Source organism: Epinephelus moara, chromosome 4, assembly GCF_006386435.1.
Source record: "Epinephelus moara isolate mb chromosome 4, YSFRI_EMoa_1.0, whole genome shotgun sequence".
NCBI lineage: Eukaryota > Metazoa > Chordata > Actinopteri > Perciformes > Serranidae > Epinephelus > Epinephelus moara.
In genome coordinates, this window is record NC_065509.1 from 28,079,359 (window position 1) to 28,097,515 (window position 18,157).

The 18,157-nt window shown below is 40.9% G+C and overlaps 2 protein-coding genes and 1 non-coding gene across 6 annotated transcripts in view; 1 reads left to right on the top strand and 2 right to left on the bottom strand.

The window, feature by feature from the left end:
- Positions 1-851: 851 nt before the first annotated feature.
- Positions 852-5,777, bottom strand: vgll1 (vestigial like family member 1). Its single transcript, XM_050042136.1, has 4 exons — positions 5,521-5,777; positions 4,657-4,861; positions 3,541-3,900; positions 852-2,424 (listed from the first exon to the last, which is right to left on the bottom strand). Exons 2-4 carry the CDS (start codon positions 4,844-4,846, stop codon positions 2,387-2,389), a joined length of 588 nt encoding a protein of 195 aa, XP_049898093.1. The 5' UTR covers positions 4,847-4,861; positions 5,521-5,777; the 3' UTR covers positions 852-2,386.
- Positions 5,778-6,150: 373 nt separating this feature from the next.
- adgrg4a (adhesion G protein-coupled receptor G4a) overlaps positions 6,151-18,157 on the bottom strand; it is a 21,927-nt gene continuing 9,920 nt past the window's right edge. For 3 of the 4 annotated variants that reach the window (XM_050043050.1, XM_050043052.1, XM_050043049.1), the window contains 13 exons: positions 14,729-14,835; positions 14,255-14,471; positions 13,999-14,164; positions 13,534-13,695; positions 12,493-12,630; positions 12,360-12,405; positions 12,068-12,171; positions 11,077-11,198; positions 10,390-10,658; positions 9,070-9,172; positions 8,520-8,800; positions 7,706-7,807; positions 6,151-7,587 (listed from right to left, as the gene is read on the bottom strand). In XM_050043050.1, the coding sequence (XP_049899007.1) occupies positions 7,439-7,587; positions 7,706-7,807; positions 8,520-8,800; positions 9,070-9,172; positions 10,390-10,658; positions 11,077-11,198; positions 12,068-12,171; positions 12,360-12,405; positions 12,493-12,630; positions 13,534-13,695; positions 13,999-14,164; positions 14,255-14,471; positions 14,729-14,835 (1,966 nt within the window). In that variant the 3' untranslated portion in view covers positions 6,151-7,438. The remainder of the gene's footprint in view (positions 7,588-7,705; positions 7,808-8,519; positions 8,801-9,069; positions 9,173-10,389; positions 10,659-11,076; positions 11,199-12,067; positions 12,172-12,359; positions 12,406-12,492; positions 12,631-13,533; positions 13,696-13,998; positions 14,165-14,254; positions 14,472-14,728; positions 14,836-18,157) is intronic. The other variant, XM_050043051.1, reaches the window with a different exon arrangement.
- Positions 15,143-15,214, top strand: trnae-uuc (transfer RNA glutamic acid (anticodon UUC)). The gene has a single exon. It is a non-coding gene; the product is annotated as a tRNA-Glu (tRNA).

Below are 18,157 nucleotides of genomic sequence, written 5' to 3' on the forward strand. Positions count from 1 at the left end.
GACATTTTTTAGGTGGCTAAAATAAGTTTTGTCTCATACATCGACAAGCAGAGCACCTGCACTGATTAAGCATTTAAAATAGTTGCATGTGTTCAGGAAGTACTGAGCATACGACTGGATAAATGAGACTTGGATCATACTGCATGAGTTGTGTGAAAGGTGGTAAAGAGATATTTTTGAAATATTTTGTGGCTGTTAATGGTCCCTATATACTTCATCAAGAATTTTCTCTAGTTTTGGATTCTTCATTCACAAAGTTTTCTTTACAAATTCAAAGTAACACAATTCATTAATTTTCTGTAACCCCTTATCCTGTTAGGGGTCGAAGGTGGGCTGGAGCCTATCCCAGCTGACATTGGGTGAGAGGCAGGGTACACCCTGGACGGGTCGCTGGACTATCACAGGGCTGACACATAGAGACAGACAACCATTCACACTCACATTCACACCTATGGACAATTTAGAGTCACCAATTAACCTGCATGTCTTTGGACTGTGAGAGGAAGCTGGAGTACCTGGAGGATACCCACACTGACACAGGGAGAGCATGTGGACTCCCCCACCTCAGGGTTTGAACCAGGAACCCTCTTGCTGTGAGGCAACCATGCTAACCACTGCAACGCCCTGTATAGTAACAAAAAATACTCAAGTAAAGTTCAGTACTTCAGTCAATATGCTGAGTTACTTTGCACCACTGATCGGTGTCTTTTATATATTTTTGATATTTTTTATATATTTTCTTTTATATATGTTGTTCATGTTGACTGTTTGCTATTTGACCCTCATCAATTTATTTCACATTGTTAAGTAGATATCTGTGTTCAACACTGAATGATACCAAGACTTTTTGTTCGTCTGCTCAGATATTTATTTAACTTCATATATGATTCCATTTTTGTACAGTACACGACACACAAGATCACAGAAAACAAGTCATTAACAAAACATCACTATCCTTCATATATTTTTTTGTTTGAATATATAAAATATTCTCACAGCAACTTCAATTTAACTGTGGACTGTAACAGATATTAACACCAATATTTATACACTCACAAATGCTCTCACTTTAAAGGTCCAGTGTGTGGGATTTAGGGAGATTTTGGAGGAAATGGAATATAAAATAATGAGTATTATTTTTTTGGTGTATAATCACCTGAAAATAACAACTGTGTTTTTGTTACCTCAGAATGAGCCGCCGTGTTGCACCGCCATGTTGCATCGCCATGTTTCTACCGTGGCCCGGAACTGACAAACCAAACACTGGCTCCAGATAGGGCCATTCGTGTTTTTGCGTTGGCCTCTGCAGTTAGCAGCCCCTCTGTGGTGAACCAAACAACACCGAAAACAACATGGAACTACTTCATACAGTGATTTTACTTTTTTAAATCATCTGGGGGCTCATTCATAAACAATGCGTACAAACAAAACGAGGCATGAAAGATATCTACGCCATTTCCCACGTAAAAGTTGTGATCTATAAAAACAGACTTGATGGGAGAAACTTTGACCCATGCTTATATTTTGGAGATGGTAAATTGGCGACGCAGATGGTGAGGTGGAGGCCTGATTGTAGAAACTGTCAAGTATTTTTTGGTGCACACCATTTTTGGCTTTTGTCCATATGTACATTTTTAACATGAATCCTATGCACTGTTTTATAAATGAGACCCCTGACCCATTTTTGGAGAGGAGGATAATCCAGCTCCTGGTAAAAAATCTCCTGAACAATGAACACTGAAGGAAATTAACCGAGAGTTCAGCTGGTTGCAGTTTGCAATCCTCACTGCTAGATGCCACTAAATCCTACAAACTAGACTTTTAACTTACTGTAATACTGGTCTTCTTACTGGTGTAGGCTAGAGTTGTCAAAAATATAGATTTATCTTTTAGTAAAAATCTCTAATCTATATGCCCTCATTGTCAATTTTTCCCACTGGTGTGGAATATCTATCATGTCCAAGGTATTGCATCGAAGTTAGGAATTCCAGTATTTGACAACACTAGTAGGCCCAGTAGAAGAGAAGTGCCTGATGACAGCACAAGAAAAATGCCCTTCAATCACCGGGAGCAACAACATGTACAGTTCTTTGAGATCTTACAAGAGGAGTGACAGAGTTGAAGAACAGGTTTGTCAGAGAGTGTTCCCTTTCAGAAAGGTTGTTCCAGTTGGTGCGTGCTGACGTGCTGAGCTCATTTCACTGTGGAGTGGAAATGGAAGCGCTGCAGTGCTCCTCCTGTGGGTATTCTTGGAGGACGCTCAGTGACACCTGTTTGACGAGAAAACACCTGACGGCTGAGCAGAAAGAGTCACAAGTATGTGTGTGGTGTTGTTGAAGCTGTTCTTGCCTCTGCTGCTCCAGCCACTCTCCCTCTGTCTCTCTTTTCAGTACCAGTACAAGTCCTTCTTGTCCAGACGCCGTCCTGACAGAAAGGAGACAAAATTAGTTCTAAGCAGCTCTAAGTTTGTGAAAAAGTATGCTGAGGAAAAATGGCCAATATTTTAGAATAAAAAGTAAGATGCCCAAATCAGTGCTTACTGTTTATCAAGTAAAGACATCAGAAACAGGTAATTAACACCTAACAAATAGTTCCTAATTTACTCTAAATAGGATTATATGATTACAGGCTGTCTATTTTCTTGGCACATAATTACTTATTATTTATGCGTCCCTTGAAGTGTTAAGGCATTTTGATTGTAACAAACTTTTGCTCTAAGTGATTTCCATAAACAGCTAAAGTTTGATTGGTATTTGTTCGGTAGATGATGCCTTTACTTACTCTGAGGGAACACAGAAATATAAGCAGGTACATACAATACAGGGAACTAATGGTGAGTCACTATGGTTCAAGGTTTTGTTTCAGTGTTGGGGGGACACCAGTGAAACAGGAGGTTTGGGGGTTTGAGCATCAAACACTTTTTTGTGCACCAGTTTGTACCTTTTATGTGTCAATTTCTGGTGTAAATGTCATTAATTTTGTCAAAATAAAAGTCCTCTGCCACTTTTATTTTTGTATTCTGGGGGACAAATGCACCTGCTCTAAATAGAGTGGAATATGTCCCCTATGTCACCCCCAAAATCTACCCCTGTGCAATGGTTTGTAGTTTAAGTCGGGGATTTTCAAGAAACAGATGGTCAAATGTGATGCTGCAGAGATGTCTTTACGTTTAGTCTGTATGTTTCAAGATCCAAAAATGCCAATAACTACACTTCCCATGACACAATTCAGTACTTTCTCTTTGTCAGACCCTTTTTGTCTGATAAATGTCTCCGTCCACACCCCCAGTTTGTTACCCAGGCTTATTGTCAACAATTCAAAGTTTCCAAGTCCAAGGCAAGATGAGCCTGATGACATCAATAGAGACTATTTTCTTAGACTTTGGAAAGCTCGTTCAGAGCCATTAGCAGAGTAGCTCATAGTCGGTTCATCAAGAATACATTTATCCAAATACAAAGATTTGTGGATCTTATTCAAAAGTAAGAAGTTATTCTTATCCTTCTGGTTGGACGACATGTTAGATTGCAGGTGAAGGCCTACCAGGTTCAAATCCTAAGGTGGGGTCCATGGAGTCTCTAAATCCCTGAGGCATCGTCCAGCTGGGATGCAGTTCTGGCTTGGAGCTGGAGGCCACGCTGGGTCCCATCTCACCCCGGTCACTATGCAGGAGGTTGAGCAGAGATGAGGCGTATTGCTGTCCAGTAAGACTCAACCCATCTGGGGACAGGGAGTAGGTGAGGGACGGCAACCCCGGACCCTCTCCCGTCCTGGTTGTGAACGAGTGCCACGAGCCAGCGGGGTCGTCTGCAGGGCTGAAGTTCATGAGACGTCCTGCTACAGGAGGGAGCTGTGACTCTGAGTAACAGTCAACAGCCGGCCCCTGACAGGTGCTGGTTTCCTCTGCGGGGGGACGAAGACAGAAACCAGACAGTGAGGATGATCGTCCTAGGGTAGGTCAGGTAGGTCATATATTGTGCTCACCAGAGATTTGGACTCAAGTCACAAATTTGATGACTTTAGACTTGATTTGACAAAATCAAAAAAGACTTGCAACTAGACCTGGACATTACCATGAGTGGCTTGTTACTTCACTTGGGCTTGAGCCCTTTGACTTGAAAACATTTAATACCTTCCCACAAGCTCAAATATTAAATGCTTTTTAAAAAGCATGCCACAAATCAAGTCATTTCCCTTCACTTCATGAATCGGCACTAAATTCTCCAGATCCACTTTGTTTAAACCGATCCGACAGAATCCAATCATCAGTTGGAAAAAATTATGTCAAAGATGATTTCATTTGCAGAGGAAAAGTAAAGGTAGTCAACAAAAAAATAATTGCAATGTGCAAAATGTGCAGGTCAAAATTACAGACAGAGATAAAACAACTTCCAGCTTCATACGACATTTGAAGTTGCTCACAGAGCAGTAAGTCCAGGCTACGTTAGCTTAACATCTAAGTAACTTTTTCACAAACTTCACAAACAAATCGAAAGCATGGATGATTTTTGTAAATTTCTTAAAATGGCATTGCATTTGGTGAAGAATGCTTTATGACTTGTTCAGGACTTAAAACTAAAAGTTAGGGATGTGGAACTTGACTTAAGACTTAAGTGTAAAGAACTGAGACTTACTTTGACTTGCAAAATAAGTACTTACCCAGTTTAATAGTTTTACGGATTTTCTTTGCCTTTGCTGCCGGTGCCTTGGCCTTGCAGCCTTTGCTGAGGGCACGGCTGAAGTGAGCGTCCACCATGCTGTTGATGTCACCCTGGAAGTAGGTCAGGATGACACACCGAGAATGCTCCTCCACCTTCACGGCTATGGGACTGTCTGTTCTGTCCTCCATGTGGGTCAGCTGCGACTGAGACAAAACAGCTTGTTTACTCCACAAGATCCACAGAACAACAGAGTTTATATTTTTATTTATTTATCTATTTATTCCCTAAAACCCCTTTTCTCTTGAATAATTGAAGGCAATTTAAACTTAAGTTGCCCTGGGTGACTCACTGTTGAGATGTCCTTGAGGCAGACTGATTATAGTTTCCCACAAAAAAACATTTTTACTTAAACACCAACAGTAAGTGCGTAAAGCACCTTTCATTTTGGTGCATTATAAGTCTCAATATTAATATATTATACTCAGAATGAATGAAAATGACGTGCACAGCATATTTACTCAGCACCAAATGATCAATTCTGAGAAAATCTGGAAGTATTCACATTGTAATTTCCAAAAAGATGGACACTGTGGTGGCACATTTAGTAAGACTGAATAAGAAATATATTGTGCGAGTTTTCACAAGAGGATGTTTAAGTAAGGGGGCTGAAATGCATAATGAATGTGCCTTACTTCAGGGAAAACATGTCAGCAACTGTAACTTAAAACTAAGGAGCAAAGTGTAAATAATCAGATTACATCCATCCCACAGTGCTGATAGAAAACACTTAGTTAAACTGCTGTGAGTGAGTAAAGAACCAAAACACTGTCAGCTATATTTCAAGTAACTTTGCTTCCCTTACCTGACCTGATGATTGCTTAAAGATGACCAAGGAGTGCGTCCTTGCATTGACCGGTGGATCAAAGCTGAAGTGTTCACCTACATGTGCAGCAGCCGAAATTGTTGGGAAAAACTTCACCTGGCTCGAGTTTAAACACCAGAGTCATTGACTTTGATTTGAAGACGCCGACATCAATGTTTCTTGTCTCTACGGACAAAATACTTTGCTCACGGAGCCTCCAATTTGCATGATATGTTAGACTGTTGGGAGGGTGTGTGATGTTTCCTGAACGCAGACAGCTATGAGCAGAATGTCATCCAGCAAGTTCCTCCAGAACCTGACGGACACCTTATTAAAAAACATTCCTCAGCCACACACTCAAAGCCTTGAACACAGTTTACCTTTACGGGTTGACCTTCATGGGTTCTGTGGCTGACTTGTAGGTCTTTGTGTTTTCACTGCAGTAATTAAGTGTTGGACCCTGTTTGGTTCATCCTTTGACTTTTTTTATTGTTGCACAGAAAAGTTGTGAAGTGTCTTTGGCTGACACTTTGTCTGTCAAAGCCATTTTTATTTAATCTTTGAAATCATTTGGAAAACAACACTATAATGAGACAGTCAGTGTAGATTTTATGATAGTAACTGATCGCCTTTAAGAAAATAATCACTTTATTTTAACACACTTTGTAGTGTGGGCTCCCAGAGGGTTTCCAGTCAGTCCTAAAATAACATTAGCATTTAGTTTACAGTCAGAAAAAATCAGACGTGATCTTGATGGGTTGTAATCTCCACACACACACAAAAGCAATCTTCAGACGCTCACAAAACGTACATGAATATTTTCTTATCATTGAAATAAAGAATACATTTAAAGTGGAAACAGACAACTTTTCCATTGTTCAAAGTGGTATTATTATTTGAGCCACTGACACAAAGGCAACCAGATTGCTTCCATTTTCCTCAGAGCTTAGCAACTACCACAGTTTCCACAGCTACTTCAGTTGTCCCACCATCTGCCATTTCCACTTCTAGGGGTAGTACCTGCAAAGAACTTTTCAGTGATTCACTTTGGTAACTGGGGACAGCTACTGATAGCTTCTGAGGAAAACAAAAGCACTCTCCTCCTCCTGTCTTGGTTGTTTTAATGGTTGTCACACTTCCTTTGTGCCGTAAATCGAGGCTTCATTTTCCTGGTAAATCGTACCTGGTGGCAGACAGAATTGCAGAGTGAAAGCGAGACTTATAGGGAACCAATCTAAATGCTGATGGTGTCATTATTCTACAGCCAATCAAGTTTTACTTCATAATGATATGTTAAAGCACCAAAAACGTGTCCCTTTCCACTTTAAAAACATTTTCAAAGGAAACATGAGCAGTAGAAATTTTAAGTTCTGAAGAATAAGCAGGCAGGAAACTGAGCTGTGCACATACAACATCTCATGTCTTACCAAAAAAAAAAAAAAAAAAAAAATCATGACCACAGTTTCTCATGTTTTGTCCTTGAACAGTTCTTGGTTACAGATCTTTCACATTAGATTTAAGTGGAAAAATTTTGCTGCTTCCTGTTACTCATTACTTCACTAAAAGTTTTACAAACACAAAATATTTTTTCAAGCATCTGTCCTTCAACAGTCCAGTGAAAGCAGAAATGTAAACCTTGAAGGTGAACTGTAAATTGGGCTGTCTGAATAAAATAAGCACTTTTTAGGGCATACTTCTTTGCTGTATTTTGACATGGCTGTCAGTGCAGTATTATCATAATTTTCATGTCTGATGAAGGAGTGTCCACGGACCCATTGTATCTCCCTGTATGTGTGCTTTATTTGATCCTTCCCTGCCCATAACACACACGGAGCTGTTCTACTTTCTTCTGTCAGTGTTTGTGATTAATGGACCTTGAAAGGGAGAGTTGCACAGAGTGGCACCGACAGAGGCCTGCTCACGCCCCCTGGTGGTGCTTTGGTGCTGATCCCGTAGAGGAGTCGGAGACCTTCCTGATGGAGGAGGTGTTGTCAGAGGCGACTGAGTCAGAGTTAGCAAGATGGTTCTTTTTGAAGTGATCGCCCACTGTGACAGAACGGCTCCAGTCTGAACACAAGGGGGACCAGAATGAGAAAACAATGCATGATCTGTGTTGAAAATACTTCCCCCTCAACCATCTGGCTATTATACTGCAATATGTCCCATGTGCACAAACAATATGTACCTGAGTAATCACTGAGTCTGAAGCGTCCGCAGCACAAGTGGATCCTCCACTGTTTCCTCACGTTTTCTTTCATCAGGCAGTGGAACAAAAAGATAAAGAACCCTACAAGGGAAGAGCAGAGACAATAATGGAGACATGATAGAGATACAGTACAAATTTTTGTTGACTGACCTACATGTTGCTCCACACACTAACAGACTTACAGATGTGTTAAAAATGACACTCCTCTGTAATGATTAACACCCAGCCCTGCTGCCAGAATAAAATGCTGGCATCAAACGTTTCTGCACACCACAAATAAGTTACATTTGTTTGTTTCGTTTGTGTCAAGGCAACATCGCTAAAGTGATGTAGCTCATATTACATGTCTACAAGCTGAGGTTCTCAGCAGGAGGAGGTGGATGGTGTGACACACTGTCCGTAACCAACAAAAGCAGGTATTTTTAATGACATACTGGGACTTTTCCAGTATTGTTTTGTTGCAACAAAACTGGCTGTTTATTCTACATCACGTCAGGACGTTTTGGCATTATTTAATATCAGGGTGGGACATTTTGAGCCGTATTTGTTGCGACAAAACAAGATGTATTTTTACGTCACATAGGGACATTTCCAAAAGTGTTTGTTGCAACAGTACTGAGTATTTTATGACAAATCATGATTTCCTAACCCTAACCAAATGCTTTTTGTACTTAAACTTAACCACACGGTAACAACAACTTTTTCACAGCATAAGATTAAAAATGAATGTACAATGCCAACATTTATTCTGGTGACTGGACTGTAACACAACTGTCACACAACTGACTGTTACCTTGGAAAGAGTTGAAGATGGTGAAGAGGTAAATCAGGACCACTCTGCCTGGCCCAAATGAAAAAAAGCCCACTGACCACGTCAGGCCTAACAGGACGGTGAGACTGGCCACCGCCCTCAAGTCATGCACATAGCTGGGGCTGTTTGCTGACTGCTTATTGGCCCTCATCCTTCTGATCTGGACCAAAACCACGATGAACACACAGATGTTGCAAAACAGGATCAGAAGGACAAATGCCACCACCGTCATGTAGAAGAAGACGTCATTCTGCAGCCAGCAGCTGGAGGGAGGCAGAGGGTTAGTCATTATGTAACTGGGATTTATGAAATGTCATCATAAATGTCATCAACTATGTTTGTTTGTTTGTTTGTGTAAGACCCTGTTGAGTGTTTGATTTCTTGTGTGTTTGTTGTTGTTTTGTGTAATTTTATAAATCTATGATATCAGGCACTCATATGACTTGATCTCACAGTTTTCATGACACAGTGATGCTCCCAGAATAGATATGACTCACCTTGGCCACAACTACAGACCAGTGCTTGTACTTACAACTGATCAGTGGACTGAATCACCGCAGCGTCTTCAGCCACACTGTTCCCGTAAGCATCTTTATCTATGGCGAGCACCAGGCTGACTATGGCCAGAGGAACACCTGTTAACACACACAATAATTACTTTGGATCAGAGTTAACTAAACATATTTACCCACTGTGACGAAGAAGAGAATAATTCCCGAATACATTTGGGTCATTCCTGATATGCAGCAACAAACAGGCAACCTAACAGGGTGGATATTTTGAGCTTAGTTAGCCTTAGCTGTGAGTGATCCAGATTTAGTGACCTCCTACACATGTACAGAACTTTTATAACGATATCAAATATGTTATGTCATTTCCTGACAATGGTCTCAAAGTAATATATATATAGGACTGGTGAGCGTCAGAACTATTGTCAAGGACGAAACAACCAACATCCAGGAATATATCCGGAGGATGGCCCCCAAAGATGAGCTGCTAAGTGAATACCTCAGGCAGCAGAAACCTGAGAATGTAGGAGAGGAGGATGAACCATCAAGGAAGGACAAGCCCCTGCACGGCATGTACCACCGTCAGATTGAGGAAGTTACCGACATCTAGAAATCCTACCAGTGGCTGAAAGACATCACAGAAGCACTGATCATGGCAGCACAGGAACAGGCACAGGCACAGGTCAGGCTGCTCCCGAGACAGTTCAGCACATATTAGCAGGGTGTAAGATGCAGGCAGGAAGAGCGTACGTGGAACGCCATAACCAAGTGGCTGGCATAGTATACAGGAACATCTGTGCTTTGTACGGGCTGGATGACTGAGTTAAGTTCCTGTGGGACTTTCAGATCCAGTCTGACAAACTGATGATAGCAAACCAACCGGACAGAAGGCAGTGGTGATAGATGTAGCAATCCCGAGCGACAGCAACATCAGGAAGAAGGAATATGAGAAGCTCGACTGACCTAGATCTATAGCTTCTGACGGAATTCAGCACAACAATTGTTATAAATATTTGACATTTTACGTTAAGCAAATATAAGTAAGTTATTCACGGGGATAGAAATGTTGCTGCATAACAGGAATGATTCATTTCTGATAGAAGTTCTGTTAATCTGCGTTTTTTTCTGAAATTCCCAAACTGACAGTGTCAGTGTCAGTGTTCTTTCCAGGATACTTCTCGGAAATTCTTTGAAAAACAAGGATCTATAACATCAAAAGTTACCAACTCAGCCCCTAGCAGTTTGACAACAACCAATCGAAATCCACTCCTGAAACCAATCAGCCAATCACAGCCAACCTGACTGTCTCTACTACAGTGAGGAGCACCTAAATCCTGTCTTACCCCATCCTACAATGCAGAACTTGAGGATGTAGGAGGGAACGTAGATGTTGAAGACCTTGACCAGAGCAAGGTACATATGCACAGCCTCCAGGCCCATCCAGGTGAACGAAGCCAACAGGAAGTAATGCAGCGTGGTAGCAGTGGCGATGCACAGACCGTAGTTGGAGAAAGATGAGAGCCAGGAGTCTAGGAGGAAGAGCATGTTCAACCCTAGCAGAGCGGCTGACAGGTTGATGAGTATTTTAGACGGGTAGTCTTGACGCAGCTTCCTAAAACGAGCGAGAATGAGAAAGAGACACAGGGAACAACTCAGTATGACAGACCTCTGGATTTCATCCTGATGTGCAAATATTCTGATTAAGACTTTGTTGGCTGACATTACAGTATGCAAAGTTTTACTGACAGTTAAAGGAGTGCTATACTGCTGTGAAGATGGTCTTGTCATTAACTAGGCTGTCTATCCAGTGAAAGTTTTAGTTTTGCAACCTCACTGGATGCTGCTAAACCCTAAACACTGGACCTCTCGTTAACACAACCTGCTTTTATGCAGTGCAGCTAATGTAAATCCTCACTTATGCAATGTCTTCTTTCAGCCTCCTTTGGCTGGATAATCTAGTAAAGATCGTCTCCATAAAATGAACGTGTTACAGTGAAATAAGTATGTTAGTGTCGCTCCGAGTGTCTTACTCAAAGGCAAGGTAGGTGAGAACAGTGATGCCCAGAAAGATGGAGGATATACCACAACCAAGATACGAGATCACTGTCAGAATCTGACTGTCGGCCTCACTGATAGGTGTTCTGGATACATCCTGAAACACATACAAAGCATAGCAGTCACACACATCCAAAAACCATTTAAAGGTCCAGTGTGTAGGATTTAGAGGGATATATTGGCAGAAATGAAATATATGATGATAACTGTGTTTTCTTTTGTGTAAAATCATCTGAAAATAAGAATCATTGTGTTTTTATAACCTCAAAATGAGGTTCCCTACGTAGGGAGAAGGTCCTTGTCCGCAGAGTCCGCCATGTTACACTGCCATGTTTCTAGTTAGCAGCCACCTCATGAGCAGCGTCAGAAAAACATTTATTTTTGACGCTTTATTCAGTGTTTTTACTGGTTTAAATCAGCAGGTGTGTTTGTTTTGGTGAGGAAGAGACCTCTGCGGATAATTTGGCTCATGGTAAAAACCTCCTGAGAGAAGTTTAAGCTGGTTGCAATCTGCAGTCCTCGCTGCTAGATACCACTAAATTCCTTTAATCTTACACACTGGACCTTTTAAGCCAGATGCTGGACCAAAAGAGACAGCAATAAAACATGGTTTGCACACTGTAGCTCCATGAAGTGCAATTTATTAGTACATCCAAAAATCCTGAACACACCATACAAACACAATTAATATATTTTTGCATATGTTGAAAGCCCCCTAGTGGTGGTGTCAAAACTGACACTATGGGAAGCAAAAGTGCAAGCTTCAAAAAATCATCCCATCACAATTCTTAAAAAATAATTATGTAGGAAATTCACACATTGTGCTGATAACATCAGCTTCGTGCATCGCTGGCAAGAAAATATACAAGCAGTCAGCAACTGGCCAGATTGTGCACAGTATGTTGGGGCTTATGGGAGCTGTTCGTCTCCTGGTTTGATTTATAAAGAAGCAGAGCAGTGACTCACCAGGAGCACAGCGAAATGTGTGAGGTGATCGCAGAGACAGCTGGTCTGATTAGCAGAAACACTCCGCGTTTCACAACCTCTGCTGTTCCAACTGCCCTGTCCACCTGACACACACACACACACACGCACACACGTTTGAACATTTGATAAAAGCTGCTTATCAACAGCCTCCTACGTCAAGGGACCTTTGTTGATGTCACTACTTCCTAAAAAGTACTTTGAGGCTCAATAACTGTAAATCATCGAAATCAACTGTAGACATGTGAAGTATAAAAGATGACGACCATCTCACCATTTTTCTGGAAATCCCAAAACATACACTGCACCTGGTCTCCTGGCTGTGAAGATGAAAAAAGGGAGGTGATGATGGTTTCACAGTGAAAACCCTTCATCCCACTGACGAACTTAATGTATTAATTTCTCACCTGTTTGAGTTTTTTGTGTCTGAAGGTCACCACCACTCGATCTTTCAGGTTGTTGACAGTGCTGTTATTGATGCTGGCAGAAACTATATAGGAATTCAACATCAACCCGCTGTGTGTTGCATTAGTCGTGTGTGGATCCTGTTAAAAGTAAAGTGGTTGTAACATTAAGAGGAAGGACAAGGATAAGGTCACTGGTCAATATAATACACTCCAGTGAGAAAGATCAAATTTGTCAAATTTAAGTGATTATTTATCTTTGTTTGTCATTTACGCTTATTTGTTTGCTTGCTGAGAGTTAAATGAGATGTTTGACACCTCTCATGTGTTTATATTAAATATGAAGCTATGAAGGCAGACTGGAAGTGGGGGAAACAGCTAGCCTTGGCCATTTTCCTTGAAGGCTCTCAGGAAGTGATGTGGTAATTACAGCTCAGTGATGCCAAGAACATACCACAGTTTATAAACACAAAACTATGTTGAACATTGGTACACATATTGAGTACATCTGTCCATAGTATGCGATTTTGGATGCAGCGCATGTCTTGTTTGTTTAATCCTCAGAGAAACCCAAGTGTAAAAGTGCTGGTTGCCTGGCAATTACTGCACCCAGCCAAGAAATAGCCTGGTGCATAATAACCCCCATAAAACCACAGATTGTTGTCTTTACAGTTTGGTTTTGTACAGATTAACAAGCCAGAAATAATGTGTTTTAATAGTGAGGTTGTTGTTGTTACCTTTGGACTGAGCCAGGATAGCTGTTTCCACCTGTTTCTGGTCTTGATGCTAAGCTAAGCTAACTATTATCTGTCTGAAGCTTCATATTTATGCGACAGACATGCGTATGGCATTGATCTTCTCAGGAAGCCAAATTAGCTTATTCCCCAGAAGTTCAACCTATTCCCTTAAAATGTCAGAACTGTAAGCATCATGTGGTCTGCATAAGATATTGTAGGCCTAGTTTAGTCAGCCTTTTAGAAAACAGAAGAAAGGAAAATCAAGAATAATGATAAAAAAAAGACAGAAAGGGAAGATTTAACTGACAGTAGGTACCTGAAAAAGGTCGTCTGTTCCATAGAACTGAAACTGGACACGAGTTTTATTTCTTTCTCCAGGATTGAAAAAGTCATGGACTTCAGCGGGCAGAGAGATTGTTGCATCTGTGCCAGGGAGTGGTTCACTCGCAAAGCTCTGGTTGACAAAAACCTGAGGGGAAAAAAAACTGTGATTCAGACTATGAGTTCTTCTCATTTGCCTCTTTGTTAAAGGTTCACTTGTCACAGCTGGTTGAGGCCTTAATGTCTATTCATTAAACTGTTTCCAGGACGTTAACACAACAGAAATTGTCCTCAAGCAGTCGAATGGAACCAGTTTTGGAGTTTAAAGAAAATCTAAGACAGGTTGTTCCTTCTGCGTGTGAATATCTCATTTTTACATTTAAAAAAATACAGGTTATATGTAAAATTTGCTCCTCTATTTAGTACACAATTAAGATTTATAGCTTCTCACCTCTGGATTCAGGACTGGTGAAAGTGCAGATACACCAAAGGTGAGGCCTCTGAATTCATTTGGATCTACATTGATCATGGACAGGGCCAGCGAGGGTGCTGTGATGCTGACAGATTCCTCTGGGAAATCCATGTTGTTCCCCATTCTGTCCGTCAGATCGAGGACACTTTTTCCAAAGACAAAGGACAAATGGATTCAATCACATGCAAGTGTTCAAAAGTTTATATTTACTGGGATTAACCAGGCACACACTTACATGCTCGCCACTGGAGTGATGTCAGTTTTGGAAAGCAGGATATCTGAAACAATATTGACAATGTTGGCACCGACAGCAGGTTTGACACTGCTGATATTAACCACTTCACTGAGCTTCTCCACCACTGTGTCCAGCTCGGAGGAAGAGAGCTCTGCACTGTCCCCCAGCTGAACATCCACAAGGTCCTGGATCATGTCCACAACCTCAGCTGCGTTACCTAGAGATCAAAAACATCATTTATGCTTTTTGTTTTTTTGGCCACATTTTTCTTGTGGTTTATTTAGATGGAAGAATAAAGAAGACGAAAATGTGATGTCTCATTTCAAGTGCTTTGGCAAATAATCTTATTAAATGTTGTTCTAAGCAATATAAATTAACTAGACTCTGTGTGTGTGTGTGTGTGTGTGTGTGTGTGTGTGTGTGTGTGTGTGTGTGTGTGTGTGTTGTGTGTGTGACTGTGACTGATCCTCTTACCAGTGGTCACAGTGATATTGTCGAGGTCTGATATGGTCACAAGCGGGTCGCACTGTGTCATGTCAGGATCAGCCCAGCTGGTGTTGTCAGTTTCAATGTCTAACTTACTGAGGAGAGAAGAGAATCACAGAAACAACAGAGGCAAAAGTAAATGAATATTCTTTCTGGTCTGTTTCTGATTAGTTTAATTAAAGGGGGCCTATTAAGCTTTTCTTTAATTTCTGTCAAATATATAATGTTACAATGTCACATGGCCACAGTTTCAAATCATGAGGTGAACAGGACCTGACGGGACCTGGGCTGGGTTCAGATAAATATTTACAAATGATGTTTGGGTTCAGGTCCAGCCTGTTATGTGTCTATTGTCTGTGCTGGGCTACTTCTTGACTGCTGGGGTTTGGGATAAATGTATGGTCCTATATGGTCTAGCGGTTAGGATTCCTGGTTTTCACCCAGGCGGCCCGGGTTCAACTCCCGGTATGGGAAATAATGTTTATTTGTCGAGGTAGAGCGAGAGCAGTTCAACCACTTATCAGAAAATCAGTGGTTCAATCCTTGCATGTCCACGTAACCTTGAGCAAGATAGTGAACCCCAAATTGGTCCTTATGTTCCATTGATGTGTGTGTTACACTGGTAGCCTTGGCCACCAGTGTATGAATGTGTGTGTGAATGTGACTTGTCCTGTAAAAAGTGCTTTGAGGGATCAGATGGATTAAAAGCGCACTGTACAAATGCAGTCCCATTGCATCTGCATATTTACCCCCATGACCACAACACAAAGCCTTGTCAGGTTGTATGAGTAACCTTGACTTTTAGCGGGTGTAAGTTACCGTTAGCTAGCAAACAATGAAGGGTGTCAAACAAATATGTCATCACCTAACATTACCAGAGGCCCTTCTTGCTTGAGACATTCTGGCCTTTCCAATAATAATAATAATAATAATAATAATAATATTTTAATATTTTAAATATTTAATATTTTTTAATATTTTATTTTATTTCTGGGCGCCTTTCATGACACTCAAGGTCGCCTTACAGAGAAAAATACAGAGTAAAATACAATAAAATACAAAGTACAAGATAATTCAACATTTTACAACACACAAACAAACAAACAAATATCAGATGGGGAGCAGAGCGGCTGAATGCTCTGCCCTCCATGGTAGTGAGGCGAACGGAGGGGACAGTGAGGTGAATAGAAGAAGAGGATCTGAGGGTGCGAGCAGGTATGGTGATAGGATGGAGGTCAGAGAGGTACGGAGGGGCGAGGTTGTGTGGATTCTATACTCTAACTTCACAATACGACTATGAAGACCTGACATACGTTAATCTTAAGACTCAGATTATTTATAACTGATGATGAATGTGTGTGTGTGTGTGTGTGTGTGCTATATAAGCCTATAAAACAATAAAACAATGTCTTCTGACTGTCATTTACAAGGTGCCACGTGTTTAATCACGATAAAGTTGCAAGTTGAAACCAAGGTGAAAACAACACCGTGTCAAGGACAAACTCAGAACTTAATAACGTAACATTAACTGTGCCATGCTCGGGGCTGGTTTGGACATAAAAACCAGAATGCGTGTCAAGCTCGGGACTCTCTGAGTTACTAATCTCTAGGGCTCGGGTCGGGTTCGGACAGAAATAGGCAGCCTGAGCCGTACTCCAATACAAATAGGGTTACTTCTTTCTCTTTAAAAAAAAAACAAAAAAAAAAACACACACACACAAAAAAACAAGATGGTGATGGCCAAAATGCCTAACTTTATGAGTAGGTATAACCGCTGGAGCTGCTATGTGACCCGCCTTCTAGCTACATGACTTGCCCACCATATCTACAAGTCAGTCCAAGATCAGCCCCCTTCGCTCCTTTGCCTGGAGGTGGAAGTCCAGACGTTAGCAATTAGCTAGCTAATTACGGTAAATGAGAGGTGGTTAAGGTTAGGCTAAGGGTTATGGGAAGGGTCACATCTTATAACTTACAAAGTGAATCACGTCTTCGTGTATTATGAAGTATAAACTTGATTACTGCTACATTTGGTCTTCTTATTCACTACAGTGTAGCATTGTAGCGCTGTGCAGCTAGCGATCGCACTGATGGTTTCTCTTGTACTGGTGGTGAGCGCAGTTTGAAGGGGCGTGTCATGTATGTTTCTGCAGCTATACATGTCTCAAACTCAAGGCTTCAAAATGGTAGTCCACAAACCAATGTATAATGTCAGCCATGGTGTTTACATTATGTAGCCTACACTGCTACATGTAGCTTCATGCTAACGCCAGGGAAACAAATAATCTTGGTTGCTCTTGTTCTTCAGTCTGATCTTATTTTGGAAAATATGCAGCTGTGAAGATTTTAGTTTAGAAGCTTTTATTGGTGATTTGACAGGGTATGAAGTGTGGCATTACTCCACTGCAGTCATTCCTTTGGCTGCAATGACAGTGCAAAAACACTGAGGTATGGAAGACCCGTAACTACTGACCATTCAGAGCAGACTGGGCTTTTTCAGGTTTAAAGTGTCAGTAAAACAAAGTATATCAGACAGAGGGTGAACTCAGGTGTTCCAGCACAATGGTATGAGGAAAATAAATTTTCTTTGCCCACCTACACATGTTCTAGTAGAAACCGAAAATACCAGTATGAATAGAAAAATAAGCATAATAAACTTGACAATGTACACTGTATCTCTCCCTTGGTCCTCTGCTCCTACAATTATCGTCAGACAAAGGGTAATAAATAAATAAAAACCACCTGTCCACACATATCAAATTTGGCAGAGATGATGCCTGACGATTGAAGCCCTTCATTACACTAATAATTCACTTAAAAAGGAAATTGATTTTTTTTTTCCTTAGCTGCAGGTTGGCATAGATCCATCAGTATTGCATGTGATGGGGTCAGAGCTTGTGTGCAGAGTGGGAGGACTGGTTGGAACAGGACATTGTAATTGAGGGAATTTTCTTGTCTCGCTGAGCTGTCTCTATGGAAACCGGGTTGTTGCGACAAAGATAAACAGGATCTGCACAAGTAAATAGAGTGAAAACAAATCCTTCAGGATGAATGTTGGCTTATGACTCAGGCTGGTGTGAAACCCCCCCCGGACATTATTACGCGTTGTCTCAATTGTAAATCACTTCATGTTTATTACTGATTAACTACTGATTAATTAGATTATTAGATTATGTAATATGCTGCTGTTTAAAGAGTAACTAAACCCTAAAACCAGTTTTTTCAGCTGATAATCATTGTTTCTTGTTGTATAGTAGTGTTACTGACTGATCCTGCTCAAAGTCTTGACAGTTTAGTGCAAACTGTTGAAAATCTACATTTTATTTTAAAAATGTGGTTTGGAGTGCCCTCTACAGCTTGAAACCCAGTTACTACATTTGAATTTACATTACATTACATTGGAGGCGAATGATTCTTTTT